General features: G+C 37.2%; 1 protein-coding gene across 5 annotated transcripts in view; it reads right to left on the bottom strand.

The window, feature by feature from the left end:
- SYT16 (synaptotagmin 16) overlaps positions 1-15,577 on the bottom strand; it is a 323,819-nt gene that overhangs the window by 143,261 nt on the left and 164,981 nt on the right. Inside the window, exons 1-2 of one of the 5 annotated variants that reach the window (XM_021062537.1) lie at positions 13,815-14,787; positions 9,697-10,363 (exon numbers count right to left, since the gene is read on the bottom strand). The exons of 2 other annotated variants lie outside the window; for them this stretch is intronic. In XM_021062537.1, coding sequence (XP_020918196.1) covers positions 9,697-10,219 — 523 coding nt within the window. In that variant the 5' untranslated portion in view covers positions 10,220-10,363; positions 13,815-14,787. Of the gene's footprint in view, positions 1-9,696; positions 10,364-13,814; positions 14,788-15,577 lie in introns of those variants that run through there. 2 more of the 5 variants (XM_021062535.1, XM_021062543.1) reach the window with 2 other exon arrangements.

Here is a 15,577-nt window from a genome sequence, read left to right as displayed (position 1 = left end):
AGGACACAAGAATTTGCTTGCCAAGGGCAGATGCTGGATTCACACAGGCTGGTAAGAAAAATGAAGCTAATACTTTCAAAGAATTTCTGAAGACCAAGTATGGACTAGTGCAAGAGTAGAGAACCCATGGCAGTCATAAACCCAAAAGATATTGGAACCCACTTAGAATTTTGGCCCCATAGAACTCACCTGGTGCTCACAGAAAAGATTCAGGCAGTGCAGGAGTGGAGAAAGTTCTCTCATGGGTGGTCCTGGAGGAGATAAAGAGCAGCTGCTCCAGGAAAAATCAGAAGTCTCACCAAGATTCCTCTCTATATCCACTATGGAACAAAAGCCACTTGGGTAGGGGCAGCAAATCCTATCACCCTCAGGTCATAGGTAAAGACACATTAAGGTGAAAGACTAGAATAGAATAGAAACTTCTGGAGTTCCCGTCGTGGTGCAGTGGTTAACGAATCTGACTAGGAACCATGAGGTTGCAGATTCGATCCCTGGCCTCACTCAGCAGGTTAAGGATTCGGTGTTGCTGTGAGCTGTGGTGTAGGATGCAGATGCGGCTCGGATCCCACGTTGCTATGGCTCTGGTGTAGGCCAGCGGCTACAGCTCTGATTGGACCTCTAGCCTGGGAACCTCCATATGCCGCAGGTGCAGCCCTAGAAAAGGCAAAAAGACAAAAAAAAAAAAAAAAAAAAAAGAAACTTCTACCTCTGGGGAAGAGGCAGAAAGAAGTCCTGGAGTAAGACTGGTGAAAATCCTCTAACTCTGAGAAAGGAGCAAGGTTATGCAGAAGGTGCTAACCCAAGACACAGGAACATATCACCTGCCTGAGAAAGAGGCTGCTCCAGAACAGGAGAAAACAGAAACTTACAACACAACCACACCATAAGAGCAAATATCAAGTAATGAATAACATCAGGCTTCTTCTGAGAAAGGGCCAACAGTCTGAAAAGAGAGACTCCCTCTGAGGTATAGGCAACAAGAGAGACTTGAACCTGAAGATGGAGTAGATTTTGACAAAGCTCTGTAGCCAACAAGCTCCTACCCTAAACACAAAGTAATAAGAGAGGATTTTGAGAGCTATACTACAAAGAGATTAACAATAACGACAACAGGAGTTCCCTTTGTGGCTCATTGGGTTAAGAAACCAACTAGTATCCATGAGGATGTGGGTTTGATCCCTGGCCTTGCTCAGTGGATTAAGGATCTGGCATTGCTGCGATCTGTGGCATAGCTGGTGAGTGGCTTGGATCTGTGTTGCTGTGGCTGCGGGACAGCCCAGCAGTTGCAGCTCTAATTTGACCCTTAGCCCCGGAACTTCTATATGCCACAGATGTGGCCCTAAAAAGTAAAAGAAAAAAAACAACAACAACAAAACCCAAACCCAGCTCAAATTCTGACTAAATTGACTCACCCCCCACACACACTAAAAGCACAGCATTAGAAAAGGCTAACCTATTTCCAGGCAGAAATACTATTTATTTACCCTACATATGATGTTCAATTTCAGTCAAAAATACAAGACAAGCAAAAAAGCAGATAGGAAAAATACACTGTCAAGACATAAGACAATCAAGAAAGCCAAAGTCAGATATGACTTAAGTATTGCAATTATCACACAGGGAATTTAAAATAACTGATTAACATGTTAAAAAGAAACCATAATGGAAAAAAGGAGAAACATGCAGGAATTGATGAGGAATGTCAACAGAGAAACCGAAATTTTTTTAGTCAAATGAAAGTGCTAGAAATGAAAAACAAGGTAACAGAGATGAAGAATGCTTTTGATGGACTCATCACCAGACTTCACACAGCCAAAGAAAATATTAGTCGATTTGAAGGCTGTCATTAGATACTACTACCCTAACAGAAATACAAAGAGAAATAAAGAGTGAAGGAAAAAAAAAAAAGAATATTCAGGAGCTGTGGGATAACATTAAGTGGTATAATACTTGTATAATTGGAGTAGCAGGAGAGGATGGATTAGAAGAAATATTTGAAAAGATGATGGCCAAGAATTTTTCAGAAATAATGAAACTTACTAAACCACAGACATAAGAAGGATAGAGAACACCAGTAAAAATGAATACTAGAACACACATACACACACACACACACAAATATAAACATACACACACACCTCTAGATATACGTTGCTGAAAACCAAAGATAAAGACAAAATCTTTAAGGCATCTGGTGGGAAAAAAGACACTATAGGAGTTTCTACTGTGGTGCAACAGAATTGGTGGTGTCTGTGCAGTGCCAGGATACAAATTTGATCCCTGGTCCAGTCCAACACAGTGGGTTAAAGGATCTGGCATCACTGCAGCTACCGCAGCTATAGCATAGGCTGGAACTGTGGTTCAGATCTGATCCCTAGCCTGGGAACTCCATACGCTATAGGGTGGAGGTGGCGGGGGGGAGGGGGAGATACATTATATTCAGAGGAACAAAAGTAAGAATTATATGCACAGAAAACAATGCAAACCACAAGGCAGTGTGAAATGGCAAACTTAAGGTGCTAAAAGAAACACGTCAATTCAGAATCCTATACCTATTTAAAATATATTTCAAAAATAAATAAATATTGTTCAAACAACAACTAATTCATCAGCCACATATATGCACAAGAAAAAGTTAAAGAATATGTCAAATGACATAAATGAGATAAATACAGGATTCCTTTTTTTCTTATTTCCATCAGTCTAGGAGACAATCAACCAAGTAAAGCACAACAGTATCAGCATACTAAATATTTATGGCAAGTGTAAAAGTAACATATGTAATAAGAATAAAACAAAGGATAGAAAGGAAAGATTGGAAATATATTGTTGTGACAGCATCTAAGTATACCTGAAATTGTACAATATTATATCAAGATAGACACTTCAATTAACTAAAGATATATGCTATAAAATCTTAGGATGACCATTAAACATTTTTTGAAAGAGATAAAAATAGTGAGCCCATAGTGGAGATGAAATGGAATCACAAAAATATCTAACCCAAAAGAAGGCAGGAAAAAATAGAATAAAAGAAACAAAGAATGGATGAAACAAATAGGAAAAAAAACTAACAAGATGACAGATTTTTATTCAATATCAATAATTACATTAAATACAAACAGATTAAACAGATCAATTAGAAGTAAAATATAAAAACAAGGCCCAATTATATGCCATGTACAAGAATCCCACTATAAAGATAAAGATAGATTTAAAGTTAAAGAATAGAAAAGAACATGCCATGGCAAAATTAATCAAAAGAAAGTAGGAGTAGCCGTCAAAGTAGACTTTAGGTCAAGAAATACTACCAGAGATTCAAAAGGCATATTACTTAATGACCAAGAGGTCAATTCACCAAGGAAACATATATTTCTAAAATGTGTTGTATTTAACAACAGAGCTTCAAACTACATGAAGCAAAAACTGAAAGAACCAAAAAGAGAATAATAGCCAAATTCACAAGTAAAGTTGGAGAATTCAGTACTTCTCTCTCAGTAAGCAATAGAACAAAATCAGCAGGCAAAATCAGTATGAAAATAAGTATATAGGAAATCTGAAAAGCAGCCTCAAACAACTGGAAGTAATTTATAGAACGCTGTATCCAATAAACAGCAAAATACTCAGTCTTTGCAAGTTTACACATGAAACATTCAACAAGTTAGAACGTGATTAAGATGACAAAATAAATTTTAATTCTTTTTTTTATCTTTTTTTTTGCCTTTTCTAGGGCCACTCCTGCGCCATACGGAGGTTCCAAGGCTAGGGGTCTAATCGGAGCTGTTGCTGCTGGTCCATGCCACAGCCACAGCAACATAGGATCCAAGCCGTGTCTGTGATCTATACCACAGCTCACGGCAAACGCTGGATCCTTAACCCACTGAGCAAGGCCAGGGATCGAACCCACAACCTCATGGTTCCTAGTTGGATTCGTTAACCACTGCACCATGATGGGAACTCCAAATTTTAATTTTTTCTAACTAAAATAGTACACAGTACGTGCTGAGACCACAACTAAATTAATTCAGAAACTGGTAACAGAAAGTTACCTAGGCTATTCCCAACATTTGGAACTTAACCAAAACACTTTTAAATAAACAATGCTTCAAAAAGGAAGTCAAATGGCAAGTTAGGAAATAGTTTAATACAATGAAAACAAAACTATATATTAATATTTTTCCAGACAATGCAGTGCTTAGAAAAATGTATAGCTTAAATGATTATATTTTTAAAAAAGAACAAATTATACCCAAAGCAAGCAGAAGGAAGAATATAATAAATAACAGAAATCAATGAAATTAGAAACAGAAAAATAATAGGGAAAAATTAATGAAACTAAAAACTAATTCTTGAAAAAAATACATAGGTGTATAGATAGACAGTCCTCTACTTGGATAGACCCCATACCCCTGCAAAAAATAAAGATGAAAATTACCAATATCAGGAAACATGGGGAGTTCCCATCGCGATTCAGTGGAAACGAATCCGACTAGGAGCCATGAGGTTGCAGGTTGGATTCCTGGCCTCACTCAGTGGGTTAGGGATCTAGCATTATCGTGAGGTGTGGTGTAGTTCGCAGATGTGGCTCAGATTCTGTGTTGCTATGGCTGTGGTGTAGGCTAGAAGCTGTGGCTCTGATTCGACCCCTAGCCTGGGAAACTCCATATGCCATGGGTACGGCCCTAAAAAAAGCAAAGAAAAAAAAAAAAGCCAGTATCAAGAAACAAAAGAGACCACTATAAATCCTACAAACATCAAAAGGATAACAAGAAAATACTATGTCCATAAATTTAACAACATAGATGAAATTAAAAAAAAATCTTTGAGAAATAAAAACTGCCAAAAGTCACTCAAGAAAAAGATATCTTAAATAATCCTATACATGCTAATGAAATTGAATTTGTATTTCAAAATCTTCCAACAACAACAACAAAATTCCAAGCTTAGGTAAATTCACCTGAAAATTCTACCAAACATTTAAAGAAATAAATAATGCTAATTTATCCTAAATTTGTTCAGACTGTAAGAAAGGAGAAATATTTCATTACTCATTTTATAAGGCCAACATTACCCAGATATCATAACCAGATGAAGATATTTCAAGAAAACTACAGAATAATATCTCAAATTAAATAGATGAAAAAAATATTCCTCAACAAAATATTAGCAAATCAAATCCAGCAATACTTGAAAAGAATGGTATATCTATGACTAAGTGGATTTTATGCAAGTATGCATGACTGGTTCAATACTCAAAAATTAATCAGTATAATTCATTTCAACAGATTGAACAAAAAAATCATATGACAAGCTCGATAGATACAAAACTGTAGTTGACATAATTCAACATCATTTTTGATTAAAAAACTCCTAACGAACTGCAATAGAAAGAAACTTCTACAATATAAAAAAATAAGCATCTAGAGAAACCTAGACCTAACTACTAAGAAACAATGAAAGACAAAACTTTTCCACTAGCCTGGGATCACAGCAAAGAGACTCAATTTCACCATTATTATTCAACATGACAATATAGTATAATCAGTCAAGAAAAAGAAATAATAGACATGGATATTGAAAAGGGATAAATAAAACTATCATTTTTCTAACAGATTACATTATCATTAATGTATAAAATCCCAAAATAGCTACAAAAAAGCTATTAGAACTCATCAGTGTGTTGCATAATACAAGATTATTATACAAAAATCCATGGCATTTCTATACACTAGCAAGAAGCAATTGGAAATTGAAAGTTATACATATACTGTTTACAATTATATCCAAAAAAGAAAATATTTAGCTAAAAATCTAATAAAATACATGAGACCTGTATGCTGGAAACTACAAAGCAGATGAAAAAAATTAGGAACTAAATAAATGAAGTGGTATACCATGTACATGGATTTAAAAACAGAATTATTAGCATGTCATTCTCTCTCATCATAATTCCAATGAAATTCCCAACAGTTGTTTTATAAAAATCAATAAGCTTAATCTGAAATCTATATGGAAACAAACTAGAATAATCAAAACAATATATATATATGTATTTTTTTTTGGCCACCCTGCACCATATGGATGCAGGGATCAGATGTGAGCCACAGTCACTGAGGCAACACCAGATCCTTTAACCCACTCTGCTTGGCTAGGGATCGAACCTATGTCTTGGCACTGTAGAGATACCACTGATCCTGTTGTGCCACAGTGGGAACTCCAAAACAATTTTTAAATTATAATAAATTTGGAGGGCTCGCCTGATTTCAAGACCAAAGTGCTATAGTAACCAAGACAGTGTATTATTAGAGGAAACACATAAACATAGATTAATGGGAAAATACAGAGTCCAGAAACAGACCCACACATATATAGATAAAAAATTCTGACAAAGACATCAAATCAAACAACAGAAAAATAATTATCATTTCAACAAATGGAATAGGAATGATTAGATATCTTGCATTGTATAAAAAAGTATCTTAAAATAGATCATAACTCTAAATGCAAAATCCGTAACTTTAAAATTTCTAGAATAAAACATAGGAAAAAATCTTTCTTATACTGGCTTATAGAAAGATTTCTTAGATGTGATACCAAAAGCACAATTCATAAAAGAAATACTTGATAAGTTGGATTTCATTTAACTAAGAATCTCTGTTCTTTGAGGGACTTTGTTAAGACAATGAAAATTCAAGCCAAAAACTAGGAGAAAACATCTTCAAAGTGTATACCTAGAAAGTAATTCATATTCAGAATATAAGCATAACTCTCAAATCTCAAAAATAAGAAACAATTCAATAAAAGTGGGCAAAAGATTTGAAGACTTCATTGAAGAAGTCATACAGAGTACAACTGCATGAAAAAAATTCTCAGTGTCTCCAGTTATTAGGGAAATGCAAATTAAATCCAAATGGGATGTTAAAACCTATGAAGTGTTTACAATTTTACCCTACTTGCACTCTAAGTTTGCCTGCTACAGTTTTATGGACGTTGGCAAAGATGCAAGATTTCTGGGTCAGAGATAAAGGACAATTTATTACTCGCAGCACCTCCAAGTACCACAAGGGCAATGCAGAGGCAGGTCCAGATAGATTCCATGCATGCAACGGATTTATGTTACAGTCAGAAAACACCAAGCTTGGAAAAACCTCTGTCATTTGCAAGCAGATTTGCCTAAGCTTTACCTTGAATAGAGACATTAACTTTATTACAGGGGACAGCAAACAAATATTTGAAAAGATAATCTAAAACAAAAGGCTGATTGTAGCTCTGCTCTGCTCATAGGACATGCAAGAGACCAATGGAGAATTCTCTCCCAAAGTTGAGTTTTATCACTACACAGCTATGAGAATGGCTAAAAATAAAAAGAATACCACAAAGTGCTGCTGAGGATATGAATGACAGTTAATCTTTGCATAACTTCTGAAAATGCAAAACTGTACTCTGGAAAATGGGATTTTTTAAAGTATAAAGTTAAATATATACTTCTAAGGTGACCTAGCAATCCCACTCATAGGTATCTGCCCAATTGAAATGAAAATAATTCCATACAAAAACCTGTTTTATAAATGTTCATAGTAATTTTATTCATATTGCTAAAACCTAGAAACAACTCAATAGCCCTCAACTGATGGATGTATCAACAAACTGGGGCCTTCATGAAATGGTATACTATTCAGTTATGAAAAAGCAAACTACTAGAAGACAGGAAAACATGGATAAATCTCAAGTGCATTACAATAAGTGCATTATGAAGAAAGTTCAGACTCAAAAGGGTACCAACTGCATGATTCCATTTATATGACATTCTGGAACAGGTGAACAATAGAAACAGAAAGTACATCAGCAATTTCCAGGAGATGGAGGTAGGGAAAAGGAACAACTACAGAAGGAATTGGGAGAATTTTTAGAGGTTGTGTAACTGTTTTAACTTTGATAGTTGTAGTGGTTAAAAAACCATACATGTTTGTCAAAACTCACAGAACTATACACTAAGAATGATGAATTTTACTATATGTAAATTATTCCTTTAAAAAATAGGGGAGAGTTATATGTGTAAACTCTAGAATCAGACTACCAGAGCCTCTTTCTAAATGGGGATCTTGGGTATATTATTGAATTCTAAGCATCCATTTCTTCAAGTGAGAATAACAATAGTATTTATTACCTCTTAGAGTTGTTAGCTTTCCTTGTTTCTGTTCTATCAGTGATTATTATTTGATATCCTATTATACACATAACATTGTGTGGGATGTTAAGGATACAGAAATGAATCTGTAACATGGCTCCTGGCTTCCAGGAGGCTACAACTTAGTAACTAAACATTTCCAGAATGAACAAATGAACACGATTGTTTAACTGCCATTGGATTATTACAACAATTACAAAAATTAACAGAAGCCAGTGTTAAGCATCTAGTAAGCCAAATTCCTGCTAATAATTTTAACTATAGTTCAACCTTAGCAAGAATTTCTATAATACAGAAATTGCAAGTCAAATCTAAGCTATTGGCAGCCTGACATTTCTAGAATTATCTCTATAGATAAGTTTAAAAAACTTGAAATTACATCTATTTACAATTTATTAGATTCAGAAAGAATGTTTAGTCTAATCTACTTTGTTTTCACCAATTCATTCTAGCATTTAATATCACTAATTTGAGTAAGGGTATCAAGAAAACATCATACAAAGAATATGAAATTATGTTTCTTTATGAAGACTTCATGTATCTGGATAAAACTTTTCCCTAAAGAGATAAAGCTAAGAGGAATCACTGAAAGTGGATGAAGAGACTATATAAAGTATTCCAGAAAAGTCTACTCCCACCAACAAGAAGAGAATTAATGAGTTCACCTTCATATAACATAATAGATCTGATTATCTGCATGAACTATGTATGCATTATAAACACACATCGTATTCATACACCCAACACCTTTATGGGCAATCATGTACCTCTCTGATCCTTGGGAAGATGGAATGTCCTTACTTCAGGCTTAGAGTAATAGAAGCATGAGAAATATACGCCAGAACATACCACAGCTACTTTGATAAAGTTAATTACATTTTCACTATATTCATTATGCATTTATCGAAGGCCCATTATACACTCAGTCCTGACAGGATAAAGCTCTATGGGCAGTTTGTTTTAAATGTGTCTTTTCCATTCAAGGCTAAAAGAAAATCAAGCTATTCTTATTCCAAAGATTTCCTATCTACTGTCATCTCACATCACGTCTCAGTAAAACACTGTGAGAAGTGTTCTTGGAGTGTTATCAACTAAAAATGTTGCAACAAGTATGGCTTTTTGCACAGGATTTCACACTGAATAATATAGTAACATCTAGAGATTCCTAACCTAGTTTTTTTAAAAAAAGAGAGAACATTTTAAAAGATATTTTAAAACAGCATGACATATGCATGAGGGGCTTCTCAAACAGAACCCACAGACTCGTTTTCACTTCATTTCACTTGCTCAAAACCATTGTTTTGGAATACGGGGCCCACCAATATGAATCTTCAAAAGTTTTATGTATTGAAAATATTCCTAAGGATTACATCTCTCATTAAGAAGCCAATTTTTGGAAATGTATAAGAGAGAGAAAAAATCAAAACGATAACTAAAAGAAGTCAAAATCTAATGAGCAGAAATTTCTTTTCGACAAACCCAGAGAAAATGATTACTGGCTAGCTTACCTTGCTTTTTTCCATTAACATTTTCTAAAATACCAGAGAGCTGACCATCAAAGTCATGTTGAAGGCCACTCCTTTGCTTTCCAAGGTGATGTTCTTCATCAGCAATAGAAGAAAGCACATGTGGTGGCTTTTGGTCATCAAGGGTCTGACTAGGCCACTGGGACGCTACAGAACATGAGTCCTTTGCATGTCGGCTAAGTCTAGGGCTTGAATTTTGGGCAGAGTCCTGGAAATCACTATTACAACAGGAGAAATGATCCACTTCAAGAAACAAGGAATTTGTGTCTTCTTGAGTCCAGTCATTGCTTTGTTCTTCATCTTCAAAGTAAGTTTCCTGAATCTGAATATCATCTAAGTCCTGGTCTAGCTTGTCACTCCCTTTAGAGTCTTGTTTGCTGAAGTTAACCAGCGAAGCAGATAACGCATCTCTTGCTTGCTGGAGAGCTTCATAAACCTGCGATATCCAGGAAGAGAGAGGCTGGAAGAAGTTCTGAGCATCCTGGGACGCCATGGCCAAGGGCATGGCCAGCTATCTGATGTCTACAAGTCCACTTGTTCCATTCCTTCAGCACTCTGGACTTAATGTGAACTACAGAATAAGCATGATGAGAAATTAAATTGGAGGTCTCTTAATGGCTGTGAATATGTCACTCTCAAAACTTCTCAGCTGAAACAGAGGAAAGAAATACTTACACCTGTTAAAAGTTACAACCTCAGGCCCATCATCAGACTCCTACAATAAATTTCAAATAGAATTTGGGGACAAAAAGTGATCATTATTGAAATCCTTAAGGCAGCTAAATAAAAACGACTGTGAAAGTCTAAATGTAGATTATTTCAATGCCCATTCGCCTCTGTAGACATGTGTAAAATTTCCATTAACGGTAATGGGCTCTATTCATGAGGACTGAGAGAAGTTCATCCCCACAGACCGCACTTAACAGTGTGAAAAGGATAAATGAATCTTCATTCAGAGGCAGCTGGACATGACATTTCAAAATACAAGAAAGGTTGGCTGCTTCATCTACGAATCTGCAGATCCCAGAGAGCAGGCTAATAAGCATCTCTGTTTCGTGACACGAAGATTTTATCTTTTCAAAGGAAATGTGTGCCTGGTATTTAAAAGATTTTAACAAGTCTTAAAGTAGGATTTTATATTTTTATGCAATTTCCAGAAATTACACCTGTTCTTGGGGAACAATGAACCTCTGAAAGACCGAGGGTGGCAAATAGCTTACGCAGCTTGTTGGAGATGTGTCCTGAGTGTTTCATTGCCTTTGTCTGTGTTCCAACCTCCCAAAGATTGGAACCCCCCCTCCACAGACTGCGAGATTCCTGACGGACCTTTCTTCCCACAAGATTCACCATCTGAAGGAGGCAGCTACAGGATGACAGGGCAACAGGGCACAATGAAGATTCTAGGGCTAACTATCTATACTTTCACAGATACACATGCATACAAATACACACACATATATGTGGACTGAGCAAAGTGTACATGTGTATTTAGCATGTGTATTATATGTGCACATACATATCTTATGGCTCTTATACTACTCATCAACTGCTCAGGCAGCATTGACAGCTCTGCTTATAAATGACAGCAGAGCTTAAATTCACTGCTTGCACTTAACCACCCCTCTCTTTTATAGTAATGCTTCCTTCTGACCAAATCTCTCAGCAGTCTTGTACATTTCAGCTCTCTTGCCCTCAGACATATGACACGACTGCCTACATCCTCCTAAAAATTTCTCTTTAGGTTTCATAATAGCCATTCATACATGCATGGACACACTCACTAAACAAATATTGATTAAGTGCCTATTAAGTACTGGGCACCATGCCAGGTGTAAGGTAACCCTGAGGTCTCTGTCCCCATGGGGTTCACATTCCAGTTAAAGGGAAACTGAGCTCTCTGTACTTTCCCTTATGCTGAATAATTCATGCGTCTGTCTTTCAGACTCTCTCTTGTCTTCCCGCCAACCACAAATATGCAATCACTCCGCTCCCTACAGTTTCTTCTCTTCCCCCTTTTTATACTCATCAGCTGGGAGAGGTGACCCACCCATAAGTCTCAATTAACACTTTTCTTTCAAACTCCGAAATAAATATACATCTCTAGCCCTTATCTCAGTTCCTTTTTCCAGACTTGTATCTCTGGTTGTCTAAGCCAGTGGTTCTCAAACTCTGCTGTGTCCGAATCACCTGATGAGCTACTAAAGAACACAGAGGCCCAGGCTGGCTGAAGGAATAGGCCCTTGGCATGTTTGTCAGGTTCCTCTGTGATTCTGACACCCACCAATGTTTGGGAAATGCTGATCCAAGGAAAGAGCAACACTTGGGCATCGCAGAGAAATTGTCACTTGAGCTCATCAAAACCTAGCAACCCACTTTTGCTGCAATAAGTGTCCAACATTTTAGACTCACCATTTAGTGGTTGTGACTTTCTCTCTTCCAACCTCCCCGTTTCCATTCCTCCCATCCCAAGTTCTGCTAGTTTAGGGTCTATGAAGACTCACTTTCATTATGTTTTGTACAGTGACCACCTTTCCCCACACTTCCATTTCTCAGATATTACATACCTAGTTGGTTTCAGGCTCAATCCACCCCTCTAGGTTTTCTCACCATATCTGATCTTGTACCAGGTTTACTGCCTCTCTCGCCTCCTAGAAAGGAAGGCCCATGGAAGGCAGGGATTGACTAGTTTTGTTTTGTTTGTTTGTTTTTTGTCTTTTTAGGGGCCGCATCCGTGGCATATGGAAGTTCCTGGGCTAGAGGTCCAATTGGAGCTGCAGCTGCCAGCCTACACCACAGCCACAGCAACACCAGATCTGAGCTGTGTTTGTGATCTACACCCCAGCTCATGGCAACACCAGATCCTTAACCCATTGAGAGAGTCCAGGGATGGAACCCGAGTCCTCATGGATATTAGTTGGGTTCATAAAATGCTGAGCCACAACGGGAACTCCCTGGGGATTGTTTTGTTCTCTAGTTTATCCTCAGTGCCTACAAGTATGCCAAGCGCATAGTAAATTCTCAGTAAGTGAATTAACAAGTCCTATTTAAAATTAACAAAACCTTGTAAATCAACTGTACTTTACCAACAAAAAACTGTGCATAGAACACTGTCTAGTATACAGCATGTACTCAAATTTGTTAAATTGATTAATAAAAACTACTCAGAACTGCTGAAAACATCTTAATGTTACCACACAAATCCCCTGCTTAGTAACACTGAAATTTTCTTTCAGCATTTGTTCCACCCCATTTCACCACCCACAGTTGTGTTTGTTTGCTTTTCCTCCACAAATATTTTGCTTAATTTAATATGCTTCAGGGCATCACAGACATAGAAAGTTCCTTGAAAAATCACTGGATTTAGCTTCTACCACTGTGCCTTAGGTACATGAAACTTTTTAAGATAGAAATGACATATGTTCCTTAATAATCCTTTTTATTGTTCTACTATATAGAGAAAAATTTGTTTCCATATACAATCCAAAATCTTTGATACTACGCCTGTATTTTCTTATCCAGTCTTGAAACTAATAACAGCTCGTGTTTTTGGTCTTGTATCTCCACGTCTTCTGTAATTTCTGTCCATCAGACCCTCATAGCAGTATTTTTAGTTTTTGTTTTTTGTTTTTTTTGGCCACGCCATGGCATGCAGAAGTTCCGAGACCAGAGATCAAACCTAAGCCACAGCAGTGACAATGCCAGGTCCTTAACCTGCTGAGCCACCAGGAAACTCCTGAATATATACAGGAGTTTAACGGCTCTACGGTTTCTGAAATTAACTTTATAGGATCCTACCACAGAATGGTCTTTTTCATTTTTGTTTTGTTTTGTTTTGGCCATGCCATGGCATGCAGAAGTCCCCAGACCAGGGATTGAACCAGATCTTTAACCCACTGAGCCACCAGGGAACACCCATGGTAATATTTTAAAAAATAAATCTTGCATCACCTCCCTAGTTTAAGAACAAAACAATCAACCCTCATTATGGCTCCCTATTCCTTTTACTGCAAAATTTGAGCACCAGTAAACATTAATTGATATTTGTTGACAGAGGCTTTTTTAAAATTAATTTGAATACTCCAATTCACTACAGTTCTTACCTCTCCCTGCTGTTTCTATCCACTTGCTTCACTCATTTCTGTGTAACCACCCTGACTCCTAGAGGCATCTGGTTTTCAAGTCCTACCCTGTAGGATAAAGTTGATGTACTTTACCATAGCAAACAAGAGAAGAAATGCTCAAAAAAATGAACAATCAGCACTAACTAACCTTCGTGCTAAAGGGGTTCATAAAGGCCTTGTGCCAGGAATCAACTCTTTAATTGCTGAATCACTAGCTGTGAGTAGCGCTAAGGGGGTGGGTTCAACAGGACAGCGGGCGGGGCTTCAGATCAATGGCCATTTATCAACCAGCTTGGAACTATTTCAATATTTTCACAACTCACAGAGTCCTACCTTTTGTCCTAACTGAATGCTCAGCTGTGTGTGAGCTGTCCCCCACTACCAGCCCCCACAGTGGGGACTCAGCCATTCTCCCTACCCCCTCACTGTGAAGTCCTGTTCACCCACCACACTAACACACTAAGCATTTGCCAACGTGACTGTGCTCTTTCTTGACTTCTGTTTGCTCTGCACATGATGCCTTCTCTCCCTCCCCTGCCTGGTAAATACTTACTTATTCTTTAAAATAAAACTCCTGTGTCAACCCTTCATCTACAACTACAGGTGTGGTCTCCGAGTGCTTTGAATGTGTTTTTACGATAAGGTTCTATTTGGTGTGGTAATTCTTGGCCAATCTCCCTCTTTCAATGGACTATGACACCATGAGTACTGGGACTGTGTTTATACTTTCAGCTCCAGGACCCACACACAGGGTAGGGACACTTATAAAATTTGTTGAATGAGTATATGAATGAATGAAAGTTACTAATGAAAAATTTTAAAGCTAAGGAGCCCTAATTCCATTTTTCTTTATCTGTAAACTCACTAGATGAACTCTAATAGTTCCTTTCCACTTTATTTATTTAATTTTTTTTTTTTAAGGCTATGCCTGAGGCACATTGAAGTTCCTGGGCTAGGGGCCAAATCAGAGCTGTAGCTGAGGCCTGCGTCACAGCCACAGCAACACAAGTTCTGAGCCACATCTTCGACCTTCGCCACAACTTGCAGAAACACCGGATCCTTAACCACTGAGCAAGGCCAAGGATCAAACCCACATCCTCACAGAGACAACACGGGGTCCTTAACCCACTAAGCCAAAACAGGAACTCTCCTTTTCACTTTAAAATCCATGAATTTACCAGAGTAGGCCAAAAAGCATTTTAATACTTAGGCTAGATATATTCAGCAGTAAGTCACATTTTCAGGATTAGTACTTCAAAAAAAAATGGTCAATTGATTTCTTTACTCTTTTTTCCCCATTTTTAAAAAGTTTTATTGAAGTAGAGTTGATGTACAATATCATGATAATTTCTGCTCTACAACAAAATGATTCAGTTATACACATACATATACCCATTCTTTTTCAGATTATTTTCCCACATAGGTTATCGAAGGGGATTGGTTCTTTACCCTTGTCAGTAATCACTGTCAGATGACCTCAGAGTGACTGGAAAGAGAACAAATTTCAGTCTGCATATGAAAGGGGGTCCAGTTATTATATTCCAAAATACACAGAATCCTAGTACCTACAGCTAGGATCTGAAAAATTATGCAGTTAGCAACACTGGAGAACTCTCATTTTCTATTAAAGCAATCTGAAGTCAAAAGGGTTACAAGCTAGCAAAGTTGCCATGGAGATACCTTTGCTGATTAGATAAATTTTGACTTAAATGGTGGAGCGACAAGGGTAACACCAGCTATAA

This window comes from Sus scrofa, chromosome 1 (genome assembly GCF_000003025.6).
Source record: "Sus scrofa isolate TJ Tabasco breed Duroc chromosome 1, Sscrofa11.1, whole genome shotgun sequence".
Classification (NCBI taxonomy): Eukaryota; Metazoa; Chordata; class Mammalia; order Artiodactyla; family Suidae; genus Sus; species Sus scrofa.
Note: the sequence above shows the minus strand (reverse complement) of the source record. Positions and strands in the feature narration are given on the sequence as shown.